General features: G+C 40.2%; 1 protein-coding gene across 7 annotated transcripts in view; it reads right to left on the reverse strand.

Moving 5' to 3' along the window:
- Positions 1-18975, reverse strand: part of neto1l (neuropilin (NRP) and tolloid (TLL)-like 1, like) — a 69387-nt gene that overhangs the window by 20536 nt on the left and 29876 nt on the right. For 5 of the 7 annotated variants that reach the window (XR_011178347.1, XM_069151623.1, XM_069151622.1 and 2 more), the window contains exons 5-6: positions 1753-1794; positions 1338-1465 (exon numbers count right to left, since the gene is read on the reverse strand). Coding sequence is in view for 6 of the 7 variants with exons in the window: in XM_069151623.1 (XP_069007724.1) it covers positions 1338-1465; positions 1753-1794 (170 nt within the window). In the remaining variant the exon portion in view is untranslated. Of the gene's footprint in view, positions 1-1337; positions 1466-1748; positions 1795-18975 lie in introns of those variants that run through there. The other 2 variants (XM_069151624.1, XM_069151625.1) reach the window with 2 other exon arrangements.

Genomic DNA, 18975 nt, shown 5'->3' on the forward strand with positions numbered 1-18975 from the left:
TAATCCCACTAACATTTGGACATTTTGTACAGTAAGTCACTCTTTCATGTGTAATTTTTCTCAATAAGAAATGTCAGTATTATGATTAAAGAAGGGTTTTCCAATCTGAATCTTAAATACATTCTCAAATATGCTAAAATGTCTGAATGAAAATGTTAAACCAGCTTTATGACAATCCTAAAGCCATTGTAATGTAAAACGTAGGTCTATTAAACCTCACCATTTACAATGACTATATTATAAATGTAACCAATCCTTTAAAAAAAAAAAAAAAAAAAAAAAAAAATCCCTAAAATGCAGACCTCATAATACTTCCTATCCTTGAAATAACTGTTCTAGCCATACAAGTCTAAGTAGAAATTTGGCCTTATTCTACTAAATCAAACCTCGCTATTGCACCCAGAGGAGGGCCAACACTATTTGAGCAGAAGATTTACTACAGTCCTCGACTGGACTTTGTATGTGCGTATAGGATCATATAGACTCATATGTGTGGTTGCAACATTGGTAAAACGTGGCCTTTTCCTGCACTGCTGCTCTACCCTCAGGAAACTTTTAATCCCGTAGCATTAATGCGGCACAGGTACCTCTGGTAGATAAGGAATCACGTCTAGTGTGTAATAGGGATTGGAGCAAAGGTGTGCATGTGTATGATTGTGTATGCACGTCTGTATTTGTATATGCATGCAGGGTTGCGTATCAAACACTGGCGGAGAAAACAAATATAGGCTGTTGCAGGCCTCAGGGTCAAACTGCATGGCAACACTATTTCATCAGCACTAACGCGCCCTGTCTCTCTCTGTCTGACCGGTCTATCCGCACTTCCCCCTCCTCCTCCTTCCCTCTCCTTCTATCTCTTTCCTTCTTCTTCCATCCCTCTATTCCTCTTGGCAACAACTCGCTGATTAAAAAAATGGGCCTGACCCCGAGTAAACCCTTCTGCCTATCTGTCTGACCCTAGCGGGGGGAACAGGTCTCCCCGCAGCCACAAACACTCGCCTCAGGATACTGCTGACAGCTGCAGACAAATGCAATATCAAAGCTTCTTGATGCAAGCTCTGATCTGGCTGCAAGTTTGAAGAAATACTGAATGGAAACGGCCAATTAATAGGACAAAAAAAATCTCAGTAGAAGCTGAACATTTCAACAAGCAATAGTAATGAAGGCATACGGTATTTGTCATCTGAACAACAGGCTGATGATGTAACTCCGTTGTGCTGTCATCCATCCAACTGATGGGAGCACATTTGAATTTCCACGTTATTTCATGTGACATTTCAAAATTTGGCTTTAAATCGAATCTACAGTTGACTGGGAGCGTAGCTTATGTCACTCACCTTGGAGCGCGGCGGAGCGCGGATGTACCATTTACAGTCGACGGCCTCGGCGGCGCCAGCCTTCCCGTCTCTGGTGATCTGATGAGACTCAACGATACCGTCTGGACCAACCATGTCATACTGACAGACTGAAACACACACATAAGCATAAACACACACACAAACACACGCATGCAACACATATCCACACATGTACAGTTCATGAAGACAAACATGGACTCACAAATATGGAACACATACACACACATTAAAAAAAAAAGCATAATATGTGTGTCACGAGAAGGAATACGGTATAAATAGGGTTCAGTGAGACAACTAGAGCTCTGAGAAAAGGAGTGAATGTAAACACAAGTGAGACAGAAAGAGAGACTGGAAGAAACTGAGGCAGAAAGAGAGAGAGAGGGAGTATACCTACAGGGCAGAGGTGGGGGTACTCCCAAGTCCGCAAAGTCTGGATCTGAGAAGAGAGCAGAAGCGGGGCGACGGGGAAATGGGGGCATTCATTTTTAATACATGATTACAAAATCTCACAGAGGCAAAAACAACCAGGTGTAACAACATGCTTAGGAACTTCCTGCAAAGACTACAAATCGCTGCTCACTGCATTATTTTGGCATTTTTAAATGCATTGTTACTTCTTCTTGTTTGGAGTGTCCTGCAGAAGGTTGTTGTGATATTAGTCCAAAACGTATGAATGATTGTGGCACTTTTTGAAGACCTTTACACTATGCATTCACAAAATCCCTCCAATTAATCTTACAAATCGTAGTTAAACCCAAAGAACGAAATACAAATTGCTGGTTAAACCTCCTACCAGACCATTCACGTTAGGATAAACTTTGATTCAAGCCTTCTCCATTCATCACCAAACACATGTCTACACAATGAAAAAAAAAAGTGTGTTCCAAAGTATTTACAATTTTCTTTCAGTTCTGAAACTCACCAAACTTTAAACAAGATCAAATTAAATTTTTAAAGCAATAACTAAAGGAATATTTGACTCAAAAACTATGAACATTAGAATAACTTCATCACAGTATCCCTACTCCTCTAATATTATATAAAATGCCTCCATTAAAACTGCATCGGTCAAAAGAAGACATCGACCTGAATTACTGGCAATAAACGCTTTGCAGTTAAATTTGGAAGATCAAGGTTAAACTCTTATGCACTCGCTGCTCTCTTGGGGTTCTATTAAACATTTTAATTTGTCAAATTTGCAGCTGTGTTTTACTGTAATTTGGTGCACTTATGTTTAGTAAATATAACACCAGATACATTTTGCTAGTTCAAAGCAGCTGTAAAAACCATTGGTTCGAAACCAGGACAGCTGTTGTTTTTGGGAGGCGTGACAGCCAGTCCAATTATGCAGCCATGACAATAAGGTCACTGCCACGTCTGTATTTACTTACAGTCTAGATGACAATGTAACACAAACCAAATTAAAACAATAACCAAGGTCAGACCAGGGCTATTTGGCCAACATTCAATCCAATAACACGGGTTGACCTTTTCAAACTAAAATTAAATGTGGTCATAACCCTGGTTGGCCCCACAAAAAGAATATATAACTCAAAAAAAGTACAGCAGGGATAATGTTGTTTGTACTGACGTATTAAATATGTGTAAAACCGCCACTGAGCTTGTTTAAATTGAAGTCTTGTCTTTACTCCATTCAGCAGTGTCAGAAAGAACAGAACTGTAGCATAACTGAGATAAATGAAAGAGCAAAAACCTTAATGTCCTCAAGAAAAGTTTCAGAAAATTTTAACAGACAATATAGGACGATAAATTTAAACTTTTAACACATTTTTAAACACTCAGAGCAAAAAATGTACTTACACCCGAGTAAAAGCAATACATTTTGCTAGCTGGATACGATAAGGGAAGTGTCGGGTAAAGTTTTGAAAGTCAGCTTGAAGCAAAAGGTTTTAAGCAGTTTTTTTCCTGTATAATGTTGCAAAAAATTACATCAACAGTCCCAGTCTCACCGAGGTGTGTTACCTCCTCCTGCTAGTGCAACATCACAGTTTCGTCTCTGATCCCCAAAGATTCAATATCGCTCTTCAGATGACTTCACACAAGACAGAAATTGACTCTTAAACAATCTCACATCGTCATTGCTGTGTGTGTTGTGCAGGGAGGTTTGTGTGTGTTTTGTCCATCACTGTCTCACAGAATTTTAAATACGCAGCCTTGTAAAGCATACATGACTTGGAACTAAATGTAAATTGTAACCAGAATTCAATTTTACAAACAAACTAATAGTTTTATGACTATGTGATTATTGCAAACAGTTCAGTCTCACTTTTTAGCAAGATATATAAGGCGATACACATTTAACCTATTAAGGTAGCCACAGGATAACCATTGTTAAGACCATTTTTCTGAGCTAGCGTTCTACTATAATGGCACCACATATTGCCTCATCCCCATGCCATTACCTACTGTCTCTGAAGTAAAACCCTCCATACCATGAAATACATCCCTGCTGATCCCATTTTAGCTTTAATCTCTAGGCTGCATTCAATTGAGTACAGAGCCCGTGCAAATAGGAAACACAAAAAAGGCTTCATATTAAATCTGATTGTTCCTGGCCAAGCCGAGACATGGCTACCACTGACTGAGCCCAGTGTGGAAAATGGGGTCTGATTGCACAGCATGAACACCTGGCCTAAATGTCACCATTTTTTTGTGTCTGTATGTATGGCCTATTTTTTCTGTCTAGACATGAGTCAGAGGTTTAGTGTGTGTACACCGGACTCAAGGAGCTCTTTCCATATACCTGGGAACGATGCAAGCCTGCTGACAGAACACCAGAAGAAAAAAAGGGAATGAAGCAGTGGATGAAGGAGCATGAGCATTCAATGTGTTTGATGATGACACTCACTGCCTAAGACCTATAATCAAAGAAGAGAGATTCTTGGCCTGATTTCAGCTGTGTTTTAGTGGGGATTCAGAAGATGTTAACCTGCCCTTGGCAAAAAAAAAAAAAAAAAGGAGAGCCTGTTGAATACCTGCGACAAATCTTCCAAGGCTGCAGAAAACCCTCTCTGAACGGCAGCCTAAAACATTCACGAGAACACAAAAGCAGTCAGGAGACGTGCTAAGAGTGTACTCTGGAGTTTCTCTTGAGGCTTTTACAACACTTCCCTCCTGATTAATTGTTGCTTTCAACTAAGGCTCAAAATGATTCAATCTATAAAAAGCTGAATAGGGAATATCGTGCAATTTTAAAAGTGGCTCCTCTGGCCTTGGACAGTTAAGTGGTAGTGAACAACTTTTTTTTCTTTCTTTTGCGGGAAGCAATACTTTTCTTGTACAGTTCAAACAAATCCACCCACTCTGCCACTTTGCTTCAGGAAAACCAGTGACAGGAGTTTTGTACTTCAACACAAGAAGTCATTTTTTTTTTCCAAAAAAACAAACTGGCATTTACTGGCATTGTCTATTATTTCCCAAAGAAGTGAATCAAAGCTGTCCAGCCTTTTATTTTTCCAGACAGATGCCAGACAATATTAATTTCACTCATTGTTAAATGTGACTTTTAAATGTATGGACACGAGTGAATGTGTATTTTATAACCAATTCAGATCATTTTAGAGATCAAGTCGGTCGATTATTTCCTCAACTAATCAATTACAGTTTATAAAATGGCAGAAATGAGTGAAAAATGCATATCATAGTTTCCCAAGACTCAAGCTGACATGACTATTTTGCGTGTTTTGTCCAACCAACAACCAAAACACCTTGGAAATCAAATTAGCCACAAAAAAAGGCCAAAAAATAAACAAATATTCACATCAAAGAAGATAGAACCAGTAAAATGACCAGCTACCAGCGGAACGATTCCTGAATGATTAGCAGGAAGTTGGGTTTGACAAATGAAGAGTTATAGCTCGGAGATGTTATCTTAGCTTAGTATTAAGAATGGAACATGGGAAAACAGTCAAAAGGTAACAAAACACCTAAACAGCAGTATAATAATACTGTAATAATAATATAGTAATAATTATACGCAAGTGGTTTTACAGAGGGTTTATGAGATGGATTATTTTTGGGATGGGTGCAATAATTTCCTGGAGCCGCCACTGGTTACTTGGCAGCCTCACCGTGGTAACAACTGATGCTCCAGCTTGATATTTAACAGACATATAGGAGAGTGGTATTGACCTTCCCCTCTAGAGCTCATCCAAGCTAATCAGCATATTTCCCAACATGTCAAACTATTCCTTGAAGCATCCCCATTTATCCATGTATGTGTTGCCTTTCAGAGCATCTTTGGGTGTAGTGTAGTGGACAGCTGGGCAGGCCGGGAAACAGACAGACGTGAGGGATGAGAAAACCAAAGTGGAAGACAGTTAATGAAACGGTGACCTTCAGGTCATGTATGCTGGTTGCGGCAGAGATTTATTATTGGGCTTTGGCAGCACTTACCCGACCACGATCTCAGGGCCAAGCAACCCAAGAGGAATACATGCATGTACAGAGCTACGCACGCACACGCACACACACACACACGCGCACGCACACGCACACGCACACGCACACACACACACACACACACACACACACACACACACACACACACACACACATTCATGCACCTTAGAAAAAGGGTATACTTAACATGGCAACAAAGGTCCTACTCACAGGCTGCAATGCCAATAAATGCCTCAAGTGCAACCCTTGACCTTTTTAGTCTCCAGCTCCTGCATTTCAATCAGATACATTCCATCACTACCGCCATCCATCATCTCCTCTCCTTCTCTGTCCTTCCTGATTAATCGATTCAATCAGTTACATGGATTGATAAAATGATTGATGAACTACATAAAAAGTATGTGCACTCTTTTCACAGCAGACAATTTAACCCTGTTAATTTTAAGCTGGATGCCTCAGCTCAGCCACACTAGCAATATTTTATTAGTGTGAACATGAAACTTAAATAACATAACTGTATGTTGCGACATTAAAGATACATGTCGTAATTAATACCTAACACGCCACAGTGAGCACACATTTCATCACACCTTGTTGACATGCAGAATATGTGTGCTCTCTGATACCATTGTGTTCACAGCAGCTTCTCTTTGCTGCCTGCTCTCTGGACTGCATTGTATTAATGCTTTTGCCTGAGCACAATTCAGAGCACATCCACACATGGCCACACCCCCTCCTCTCTTCATAAAGCTCGACTAAGAGTATAATCTTCTGGGGCTTATTGTATTTACCCTTTGCAACGCAGAAATGCTCACTTTAAAGCCCACGACACAGACTTTAAGTTGTCCTACATGCACTTTACATGCACATATTGAGCTACTTGAAGAGGAAAAAACCTCCAAAATATAATCCTGACCAAATACTAAACTATGTCTGTGTGCAATGAGGATACACATTTATATAAAAACAGTGCTAGACAGAGACAGAGCTACAAGCTCTAATGCAGAGGGTAAATATTTCGACAGTTGCACATTGCTCGTTCTTCAGACTCTTTCAACACATAATGGATACAAGTCTCATCTTTAATTTTAGTGAATTTATGTCAATCTTAAAATAAAATTGTGTTCTAGATAAAGCCCTTTTAACACATGGGGCTATATTTTAGTCTGAATCTTAAGGCTAAAGCCCATTGCGCCAGTGTATTTTGGTTACGTTCAAACCCCATTTTGGTAGGTTAACGGTAGATAATCTGAGCGCAAAATAAGGCATATGGTTCAATGAGGTTTTACTTAGTCTCCTGTCTATTAATAGGTGTGATTTGGTCAAAACATTAAATAAACCAATCAGTCATTCTCTTTAAAAGCCAGGTGCGCTTGCACTTTGGCAGATTGCCATTATTACGGCAGATTTGCCAAGTAGTAGGAAAGAAAGCTTCTTTGCAGAGGAAACTGATTGAGATTAAGCTGATTGATGTCCACAATATGAATCTTTCAAACTGTATTCTCTCCATTTTGAATCTTTTTCATGTGCGATGCTGCATGTCTTTGTATGTGTGAGTATACATGTGTTGTGCATCCACCTATGTCGGGGCATATCACATCTTAATAATGCACACTTAAAATAATGCCACTTGACTTAAGATAGATTGTTGACCAACACACCCATGACTGCTCCAATGGGCACAAGTACATCTTCTATTTAAACAACATGGCTGCTAGACGGCAAAATGACAAGTGTGTTGATATGAAACTAACAATGACACTTGCATTGCGCTTTGTGCCCGAATTTAGATCGAGCCCTCAGGGTCCAAAGATTAGACACTTAAAAGTAATCGGACATGGAGATTCCAAAAGGGACACCGCTGTTGTTTGTAGCATTAGTTCATGCGCAAAAGACCTCACATGTGATGTGATTAAGAGATTGAAGATACATTTTAGACTTAGGTAGAGTTGTGTGTGAGAGAAGCAAAGTCTATAGTTGGGTTGTCAAGTCTCATCGATGAGCAGGTAATCATTTGTATTATAGGGAAAAAAAACAACTTTATGACAGCAAGTCAAGAATACGCTCCAGGATGTACTGCATACATGTTGCCTTGTCAACCGCGGCAGATGACTTCATGACCACAACCTCAGAGGATAGAAGATGCAAACAGATAAACCTCAAAACCAGTAAGGCCAGGTTTCAATTTGCAAATGCATACAAAATGAAACGTGTAGAGTAAAGTGTGGAAGCATTCCTCATCTACTAAAATGTTGCCTCTTATGGTTTGGGCATGTATGACCAATGGAACCGATACACTATTGTTGAGTTCACTCCTGACAGAAGCAACAGGATGAATGCAAAAGGTATACAGGAACGTTATCTGTGCTTAAATTCAAAGATCTGAATGGGCTCAGACAGAGTTACATCACTAACTCTCTGGTGAACTATGAGCCTTCAAAAACACTGAGATCATCTGCTGCTGGTTTATTGGAGGTTCAGCCGAAAGAAAATTGGGGATTCAGCTTTTGTCAGCTATGCTCCAAAGCTGTGGAACAAACTACCTGTAAATATCAGGGAAGCTGCTCAGTTAATACTTTTAAAAGAAAGCTAAAAACATATCTCTTTACGTTAGCCTGTAACTAGCAAATGTTGAAGCTCTCTTGCACCTGCCATGCACCTGAACTGCTGTGGCTTTGAAATGCATATTGCTCATTTTATATTTTGACTATATATTTTGATAAAATTTAAAAAGACATACCTATGGGAAAAGGGAATTTTAGTAGTGTACAAACAGGATGGACCCGTGTGAGTTTTTAACCAAGGTTTAGCAGAAACCTGGAGGTACACTGACGAGTCTACCTTAAATAATTTACTTATACCACAGCAGAAAAGGAGATTTCATCTCTAGAGTACTACTGGGTAATATGATAGACTGTGTGAAGGAAAGTTCTAGAAAAAGTGCATAAGACGTACAACTGCTACAACTGCTTTTTACGCTACTTCATATCATAAATTTAATCCTAGAGAACGTCCCAAATCAAGGCCACTTGTATTTAATTTATGCATTTTATCTGTTTCTTACGCATTTTATCTGTTTTATCTCGTTTCTTTTCTGTATTTTTGGGTGTTCCTTTGTGTCTGTTTTTATGTGGAACACTGCATGTAATTCTCTTGCTGTGAAACACTTTTAGCTGCATTTCTTGTATGAAAGGTGCTATACAAATAAAGTTTATTATTATTATTATTATAAATTCAGCCAAATACACCAAAACTAACTGATCATAAACATACGGCCAAAGAAACACAAGAGTCTTTCAGATCAAATAAGTGGAATATTCTCAACATCACATCTTTATCTGATTGAGCAAAATTCCACTGGCTGATCAGACTGAAGGCAAAGAGACCCCACAACAAGCAAAAGACTGAAACAGCATATCCAGGGAAAATACAAGCATCTGGTCCCATGCTGTTGTTCCTATATTGACACAATCTTACTAATTGATCAGAGACTTTAATGTAGTTATTTAATGCATTATTTTATTTCAAACTGCTGAAGCACAAAGCCTGAAGAACAGAAAATGTGTTGCTGCACAAAAACGTACGATCTTGCCTGAAGGTGCAATTGCCCCAAGAAGCAAACATGCACAACTTGCAAACACAAGCTTGAATTTGCATGTTATATTTCTTAAAAAAAAAACTTGTTTATACTACTAGCAGGGTGGCATTGGTAAATCCTGACCCAAAAATAATCATTAGGAATTTGTAGTAAAAAATTCTTAAAGTAATGATGAGTAGGTCCTGATCAGCCCCGTTGGCTGTGCAAATGTTCGTTATATATATATTTTAGGCTCACACACACAGGAATGAAACACCGCCCTACAGAGCTGTCAGAAGATGTAAATTTCTAATAACTGTACAATCCCATAAGTATTGTGTTGCTCTTCATAATACAGGCATAACACAATGTTTTATTAATGAGACACAATCCGTCTCATTTGGAATTAAACATTAGGCTCCATTGCGACATATCCCTTCAGTATTAGCTGCTGTGCCGAGTGGATGTAAAACACCATATGAATGAGATCATGTTTATCAGTTGGGGCAATATTTCAGGAGTAAACATGCAGCACACACATGCACGCGCGCACGTGCACAGACACACAAAGACAAGCAGCCCACACACAAAAACTCAATTTCCCAGTGGCCTCATTTCCTTTCAGCTGCTCAGCGGTGACATTTAAATAAGCATCTGATTAATAATCTCTTCTAAAGTGGTTGATCAAGTTAATGAATGGCTGCCATTAATCACACCAGGCACAGCTGTGGATGGAGTTCAAGAGACAGACAGAGGAAAAGGTAAAGGCAGCGACACAGAGAAAGGGATAGAAAAGGAAATACTTTTCACAGCTTGATCATTTCCAGCCCTTTCAATCACAGCTAAAGAACAGCTCTGGCAAAGGCAACGGTCTCTGTCAGTTTCCTGTTTTTAGTGCCTTTTTCATTCTAGCGATTTAACTCCCAAAACAAACATACGTACCAAACTGTTTGCCCGAGCAAAAAAAAAAAAAAGCCATTGTGAAGAGCTCTTTTTGATGAAACGGTGCTGTAAAGATTAGCCATATAGCTAATACACACTCAACTCCGCTTTGTTGACCCTGCGGATGACAACCCAACTACACAGAACAGTGGCTGTAGAAAAAAAAGGAGGCCACAGGATCTGTCGGGGACTGATAGGATTCACCACACCCTGGGTGTCATGGCCAGTGAGCTGGGTCTGTGCCCCGACCAGCGATTAGCACTGATGTGTACCCCAATGCCACGCCACGAGCACCACCAGCTACACTCCAGCGATCCTGCTAAGAACTGCACTGAGCTAGTCTGCAGAGAAGTGTCTAGTGCTTATGGTGCACAAAGTGATATGACTTTTTTTCTGTTAATTATCCCGGGAAGTTTAACTCACTCTGTTTTACATTCATACAGAAAGACTGCCCTTGACCTCTGAATGTAAAGTATGTTCTCTAACACAGTGAGGCGAGCTTTTAAACAGGAAAATTCTCCAGGGTAAAAAAACTACTGAAAAATCTCCACCCCTACCTCAACCATCAATGGCTCAAGTGCCCTTGTGCAAACCACGTAACCCCAGTATGTTCTTGTGGAGCTGCTCAGTTATCCAGAAATATCAGTTTTTAAAAAATTAGATCCTCTGTCAGCACTTTGAGGATGAAACAGTATTTTCAGAGGCATATACATTACAAGAACAGTGAGATCTCTGTCCTTGTGTGTGGACTAAAGATTCACATGATACATTATTGATCGCCATAAGGGAGGCAGCTATAGAAAAGCTCTGGAAGTGGATAGGGACACAGTGTCTTGCTCAAGGACACCTCAGCAGGGCAAACATGCCTCCTGGGGTCATTTGGTTTATTTCTGTATAAACCAGTGTATCCAAAGCTTTTACTTTGTCTTGCATATCCCCACAGCCCTGTCACATGAGCTGCACTACCTCTTCATGAACACCACCCATCACATTCCCAATAGTAATTATAATTTCAATACAGTTGAAGTGTCAGTGTTGAGTTCATGAGTCATATCACAACTAAGAGTGACACTAATCTGGAAATAATAATAATAATTGTAAACATTCACCCATTACTTCTAGCTCACCATCTGTTTCCATCATAACTTGTATCATCATCTCACTTGCCAACTACTTAATGGGTTTTCTAATATCCCAGCGTTACAGTTAACACATTTTATAGATGTTAATATAAATCTTTATCATTTAGTTGAGCTACTCTGCCATCTTTTCTTGGAGCCCTTAACAACTGCAGAGGTCCCCCTTGATGTATAAGTACTACCGGTTGGGAATTATTGCTGCAAACCACTTTAATATTGAATTATAAAAATGCACATATGCGTTGGAATGTTTTTAATTGTGTGTTTTGCTCATTTACTTTCTTAGTTCATTTTCATTGCATTGATTGTAATGCCATTCTTCTCTCCAAACCATTGAGCAAACCTCTTATTTGTTTATTAATCTGCTCATTTATTCGTTCATTCATCTCTTTTCCCTCTCTGCTTTGCTCCTGCAACACATCTAGTATTAGGTGTTTGGTGCATACTGCAGTTAGCTACTGTATACTCTGCCAGCGCATATGCCACATTAAATAAAAGTGTCCATGAAGATTTTTGCTTTGAGAGGACAGCAGGGAATTTGGTCACTGGGATGGAGTTTCACTTCATTCTGCACCTTTATTCACAGTGATGGATTTGAGAAATCAGTTTATGACTGGGTGTTTGTTTGTACCCATAGCTCCATGTGTGTGTGTGTGTGTGTGTGTGTGTGTGTGTGTGTGTGTGTGTGTGTCTGTGTGTGCACATTTTCCTCCATCTCTTCCACTGATCAAGCTGCTAACTGCTCTCCTCCTTCCTGCCTCCCTCCCTCCTTCCCAAAATGCACCTGGAAATCAAGGACACAAAGCTGATTCTGAATCAACATTACTCCAGCACCTTGAAAACAATACCCCCCTTCCTGTGTGAATACGTGTGTGTATGTGTTGTTAAGCACTGGCATACTGCAGTGGCCTCGTGGTGTCGTAGGTGGTTATGCTATGGAGCTTTTAAGTGCTTTGTTTTGAATAAATGAAGATTCTCGTGCATGAACGGAATCAACTGGAGGTTGGGGTAGATGGTGGGCAGCCAAAGCGCAGGGTGTCATACCAGAGAAGGGGTTTACATCCCGACTCCTGCCTGTAGACCAGCAAAAGCACTCTGACTAAGGTTAGGGAAAGATCATGGTTTGAATTAATGGTACACATGTAACAAGTCACTGTGGACTTTTTCTGTATTAAACAAACCATAATGTTTCCCAGACCTCAACCAAGTGCTGTCAGTGCCCAAACATAACTATGCGACAAAAAAATGTAATCCAAGGGGTTCAAAATGTGTTTTCTGTTTCAAATTTGTTGTATAGAAACATACTCTGTAGGAGACAGGGTCTCCTGGTCTGAATGGCAGTGATCACCAACACCTGCAAAATGCTGCGGTGCAGGGACTGCTGGTGTAGTGTTATGCAATCATTGGCAGACAGTGCTTTCTCTTTAACAGAGTTTAACAATGGGCTTTGCGGTGTTGGCTTCACATTTGTAGTTGTGCATAAGCCTGTCACATTTATTACATAATAATCCCCTGATCACAATTATTTGAGCACGATCATCATCAGCTTGCATCATTCATATCTCTTCAAACAGCTGGATGAAAAAGGAGATGTCATTTCCATGTCATTTTGCACCGTTTGAAGTTTGACGCTCTTTTTATTGACATCATCTCATCATCATCATCGCATCCTGCCGCCTTCTTCTGCTATGTTTTAAACTTTAAAAGGTACACAAATAGAAAATTAGCACCACCAACTCAAGGCGCTTAACTTCTAATATTCAACCAACGATATTTCGATGAGCATCTATTGACATTAACATGATGGATTTACTCTAGTGGCAAAGCCAAACACTACTGCCAATAAGTGGCCTTTCATCTTCATAAGATCTGTGTGTATTATTAAATTAGGATTAGGCTTGTACTACAATTATAGCATATATTGAACAGAAAAGAACAATTCAATTATTAATGTGTACAAGTGTATACAATTTTACGTGGCTCCAGAGAGATCTGCACATGATCTGATAAACTGCTTCCAGTAATGTCACAAGCATAATATACCCGAGTCAATATTGAAACAATTAGATTCATAGAGATAATTATATTGTGGATAATGTAGGCAATGTGCCATCCATATCATCATCATTATAACAAAGGAAAGGGATATGCAGGGAAAAAAATATATATTTTTTTACTTCTGCTGCATCAAATTGATGCTTAAAAAAGTCCTCAAATCTTTCTTCCACTGTAACACACAGTGCTAAACATGGATTATGTCGAGCACTACACCTCAGGTATACTGTGTGTGTGGCTATCTGATGATGAGCAGATTTGTGCGAATGACTTTGCAGGTTTGTCAGAGCACAAATTTACTTTTTAGTTCTGTTGAAGTGAATTGTGTATTCGTGTAAACTATTGTGCGTGTGTGTGTGTGTGTGTGTGTGTGTGTGTGTGTGTGTGTGTGTGTGTGTGTGTGTGTGTAAGGTACGCTGATGGAACCCATTCCTGATGGAGCAGTTAGTTGTCCCTAGGCATCACAGGTGTTTCTATCTAAGTGAACGTCCCAATGACAGACACATTCCATCCAGGTTCCATTTGGGCGACCATGCAATAAATCAACACAACATCGCCACTCTGCCACTCATTACTGCGCACAGTGTCTGAGAGGCAGGGAGAGAGGGTGAGAGAGAGAGAGATACACTGACACAAAGGGACACAGCGAGGATAGTTCTGCTGATCTGCAAACAATGCCCCCCCAAGAAAGGTAATTTGAGAGTCTGATTGCTTTCTTGAGATAGTGTTTCATTTCACTGTCATGGAATTATGAGAGGTAGCAGACTCCTGTTTCAATTTTCACTGCCGCTCTGCATCTTCTCCAGAGGACCCAGGGGGGAATCAATGGCTCGCCGACTCTTCTATGCCAACAACAGGCTACAATTTGACCCAGTGGGCTGATAAACTGCAGGCAAACACACTTTAGCTGGTAGCCAATACAAACACAAGTGCATTTAAGGGAGGAGTGCTGAACAAATTGTTTGGCGTGTTAGCGCAGTAACACTTATGGCAACATGGTTTAGGATTAGAAATAATTTGATTTCAAGGTAGAATTGTGTGCAATAGTAGCCTTTAAATAAAGTCTGAGTCAGTGAGGAGGCAAACATATAAGACGAGTGATGGGGAATAGCAGTGAAGGTGGGAGACGACATTTAAATTCTGTAAGAGAGAAAGTCTCCGACCAAAAAAAAAAAAAAAGAGCATAATAGGATTTCCAGCCGCATTAAGAATATTACACCACCAGTGCAGCTGTGCAGCTTGCCAGGAGCTCTAAAGAGAGCTGGTCATTAGACAAAAAGGCAGGCAAGCTATAAGATCTACAGGTTTGGTAACAATCACCAGTGCCATCCATGCTGCATACATCTCCAACATTCATGTTCCCTCGGAGAACATAATCCATACAACACGGGCTACTACACCGACTACACCATCTACATCTAAGAGCTCTTTCTACAAACATGGCTGGCAGTGTGGATTGCACTTTACCAGTCCACGAAAATGACACACTACAGAGTGACACATTTTTGAGCAGTGGTCTAGAAGAGACTATGAACACAAAGCACTTGAAAAAACAGTGAATGTTTCGCAGACATTTTATATTTGCATAATAAAGAAAAATAATTGAATTAGACTAACTTTGGCAGTGAAAACCCACTTTTATGAATTTCAACACCACATTACTGCAAGACTTTTTGCACAAGTGGTGAATAAATTGATGTATATTTAAAATGAATTACTGAGACCAGCAAAGGAAGCCATTTAAAAACACATGCTGCGTATTTTTGCAACCAGTTAGAACATTTAAAGGGGTTCTCCACCGACTGTACACATCAAAGAGACTCATGGGGAGGCAAACTGTTATGTAATGTGGTCTGTGTGCTCTCTGGAGGAGCTTTTGTCAAGTCTGAGAAACCCTGGCGATATCATCAGTATGCGATATCTGCATGGAAAGTTTTGGAAAATAGACTATTAAGTTTAGAAAATGTCGCATCCAGGGTTTGTTTTGCTTTACCCATTTACCATAACTAAATGTTGTGCCCTTCTGCAATGATTTTAATAGCTTATTAAAAAAAAAGAGTGTCCTTTAAGAGGCCCCCAAACCTTACACTGCTAAATAACTCTTTCATTGCTTCTTTCTTACATTAACGCTGATCTTCCTTGGCCACTTGGGGGAAGCATAAAAATGCACCACTGACATATTTTAAAGTTGAACTTAGCAACGGCTTACCTATTTACACATTCAGCAGACACAGAACTATATTAGCATCATTTCGATTCTGGCCACCTGAGTAATATCCAATGTCCAATTCTCACAGTTTGTAGCTCTACTTTGCTCTCCACCACCTCCTTTTCTAGTTGATAAATGCTCTGCTTTGCACAACAGCTAGTTGCTAGCTCTATCTGTCAGCTTTTTGGTGCTGGGCACATAGTTTAGAGTAGAATTTTGAAGCTTTATTTTTTTGACTGAAAACAGGAGCTAGCGGCGTGTAAACAAAACAAGAGCTGAAAGATGCTAAAAGATCTCAGTGGAGACACCGAATCTATGGGTTCTTGCTACAAACAACTGGATACAACAAGTCATATTTATTGATATAAAAATATTGATTATAGCAGTGCTGAATACAACTAGGACTTTTGCTTTGTATCACACTGCATCAAATTAGGGCTAGCATGTTGTGTGTTGCTTATAGATCCCTGCTACACCATTAGTCCCACCTCTCTTCAACATTTCTCATTAATAGCATCCCCTGAATCGAAAGTAAGGTCTAAAGAGACCTTTGAGGGATTTTTCCAGCAGCCACTAATAGCCACCGCGACTTTTTAAAACATTAGTACTTCAAGTCGCTGCTTCCTGTTGTCACCAAGGACACACTGCTTTTCATTACGCCAGAACACTGGCCTCTCTGACAACAACAACACTATAGGTAACCAGGCCAAGTGAGCATCATGGGGAAAGATGAAGCACGGCTGCTAGACCCTGACATGCACGAACCCGCCAGCTTCGATCTGCCTTCCTTTGACCCCTGTCTGCTGGGATACACCGCATGTTAAATTGGCTGCACCAGAATGAAAACATTCAGCACTGCGGTCTACCTGTGGTACATTTAACTGAGTCTCTCCCCACTGAGCCCGGAGGATAATCGAAGCAGGACTGGTGTCTCTTCAACCAGTTTTGGACACAGCAGCTTTACGGGGACACATAAGGCTGTTTTTCACCCTCTTGTTATTTCATTCCACATTTGATCAAACTCAACTGGATTAATTTTCTCCCTATGTACGGTTACATAATAATTTATTAAAAAACAATAAAGGTATGTTTAATCACTCTGAATTGGATTCAGTTGGATTAATTTCCTCTCTACAAAGTCATAAGCTCATAATAAAAGTAATATACCATACTCATTGTTGCAGGACTAAACTGTGAGCCATTGTCTTCCTCCTACTCTGCCTTGCTCTCACCGTCTGTCTCTCTCTACAACACTTAAGCCTCACAAATTTAACAGCCAACCCACCCCGATTGTGCACTAAGGCCATAACAGCCAGAAAATGTTTACACCAGTCAGCAAAATACACATCTTGACAGAGTGAGTGGCAGCAAACTGCACACATTCCCCAGAACTCTCATTTCACTGGGTGCTATTTGGAGAAAGAAAATTCACTTTGTGTACATCATAGGTTCTGTCTCCCTTCTCCCAAAATGTCACATTAGGTATGAAATCGCATGAAATTACCGAGCAAGTAATTACCCAGAGTGGTTAAACATAATGACGGCAAATATCCAGCCTGAGTGCCTTCCTTGCTGCATAGCATATTTTTAAGCCATAGCCATTACATCTAAATAAGTAAATGCAATCAACAGAGAGAGAGGGAGGGATATAAGTGGAGGGTGGGATGGTACTGTAGTTACATACTAATAGAAATTACATTTCCATGGGCTCATTGAAACCTCAGGTTTTACTGTTCCAAACAACTCCCAGCAGAGCAGACTAGAGGGTAATGGAGGGTGACCGCAGTGTTAGACTTCATTTTACCAGCAATCGGGGAACAATGAAAGAACTGAAAAACCTTGAATTTGGACTGAAATGGGGCTTGCTTTAGAAATTCATCCACCTTAATAGTTCAGTAATTTGAACCTCTCCATTATTTGCATTTTATACCTTTTTAAGGTTAATAATGGTATAAAAAGGTCAAAAAGTGAAGTGATGGTATAAAGGCAGGAAAAGGCTGGACAACTCTTTTTTTTTTTCCACCTTGTTGTGCCCGGCAGGTGCCAGTGATAGCAGGTTTAGAGCAACAGCAAGCACTCAAGCATGCATCCATCATGTGATGTAAATTCACTTGGGGTGTTTTTACTGTGTTTGCTGAGTGTGCACTAACAGCTCATTCATTGTCCCTGCCAAAGTCCAACATTTTCCATGGCTACTTAATGCTTGTTTAATCCTAACAAGGACTTGTTTGGACAATCTCGCAGGTGTCTTGCAAGAAAAATATACATGTAGCGCATGTTGTTTGGGTTGTCTTTTGCAGCCGCTACCACTGTGTGTAAAAAGCTGATTAAAGCACTGGACTTGCAGTGGAGCAGAGCAGATCACAATGTTTGATTACCTGTCAGTTCTTCTGTCATACAGATCCACGTCTAAAAGCTCAGCACTTTTACAGCCATGGTTACGCTGCTTTTATCTGCCTTTACTGCCATCTCACTGAAAGCCAATAATCAATAACACAGTAGTGATATATCAGCACTTCAAAGCCTGTGTACACCTCATTGCACACTGTAAACACGCATGACAAATACAGTTGCCTGGAGTTTTATGCAAAGAGTGAAAGCGGATTTAATTAGTTTTGTAGCTGCGTAAGGGATCGATTGTTTAACAGATGTTGGAAAGGTAGATATCGGAACTAGCTTGCAAAGCTCACAATCATCCCAATTAAAGCAATAATTTGACATTTTGGGAAAAATGTTCATACATCCCCCCCCCAAGAGTTGGATGAGAAGATCAAAACCACTGCCACGTCTGTCTGTTAAAGGTGAAGCTACCATCAGCAGCCTGTTAGCTTAACATTGCATAAGCATAGCATGAAAACAGGAAAGGGGACTGGCCTGGCTCTGTCCAAATCTGCCAACAAGATTATCAGCTGCTGGCTGGAGCTGAATATCTACTGTACAGACAAGAAATCGAACATGTGTATTTCCCCCAAATGTCGAACTGTTCCTTTAAATCAATTAAAAAAGACTTGAGATTTGTACACTACAACTAAACAAGGTGTTAAATCCCTCCACTTTATCAAACCGACACAAATAGGTTTGCAGACATAAATATGCCTTTGCTCTACTCACTGCAGTGACACTTGATTAAGTCCCAGTTGGCAAAGTAGCAAATATCTGCGTGCACACAGAGCTACTGATGAAGTATCAACTCAAAGCCACCCCCCGTACCACTGTGTCCATTTTCTCCTCACACCCACTCTTGCCATCGGCATGCGACAGGGCAGAGACGCT

This window comes from Embiotoca jacksoni, unplaced genomic scaffold (assembly GCF_022577435.1).
Source record: "Embiotoca jacksoni isolate LCO1_2020_lvr unplaced genomic scaffold, fEmbJac1.0.p SCAF_17, whole genome shotgun sequence".
Taxonomy (NCBI): Eukaryota; Metazoa; Chordata; class Actinopteri; family Embiotocidae; genus Embiotoca; species Embiotoca jacksoni.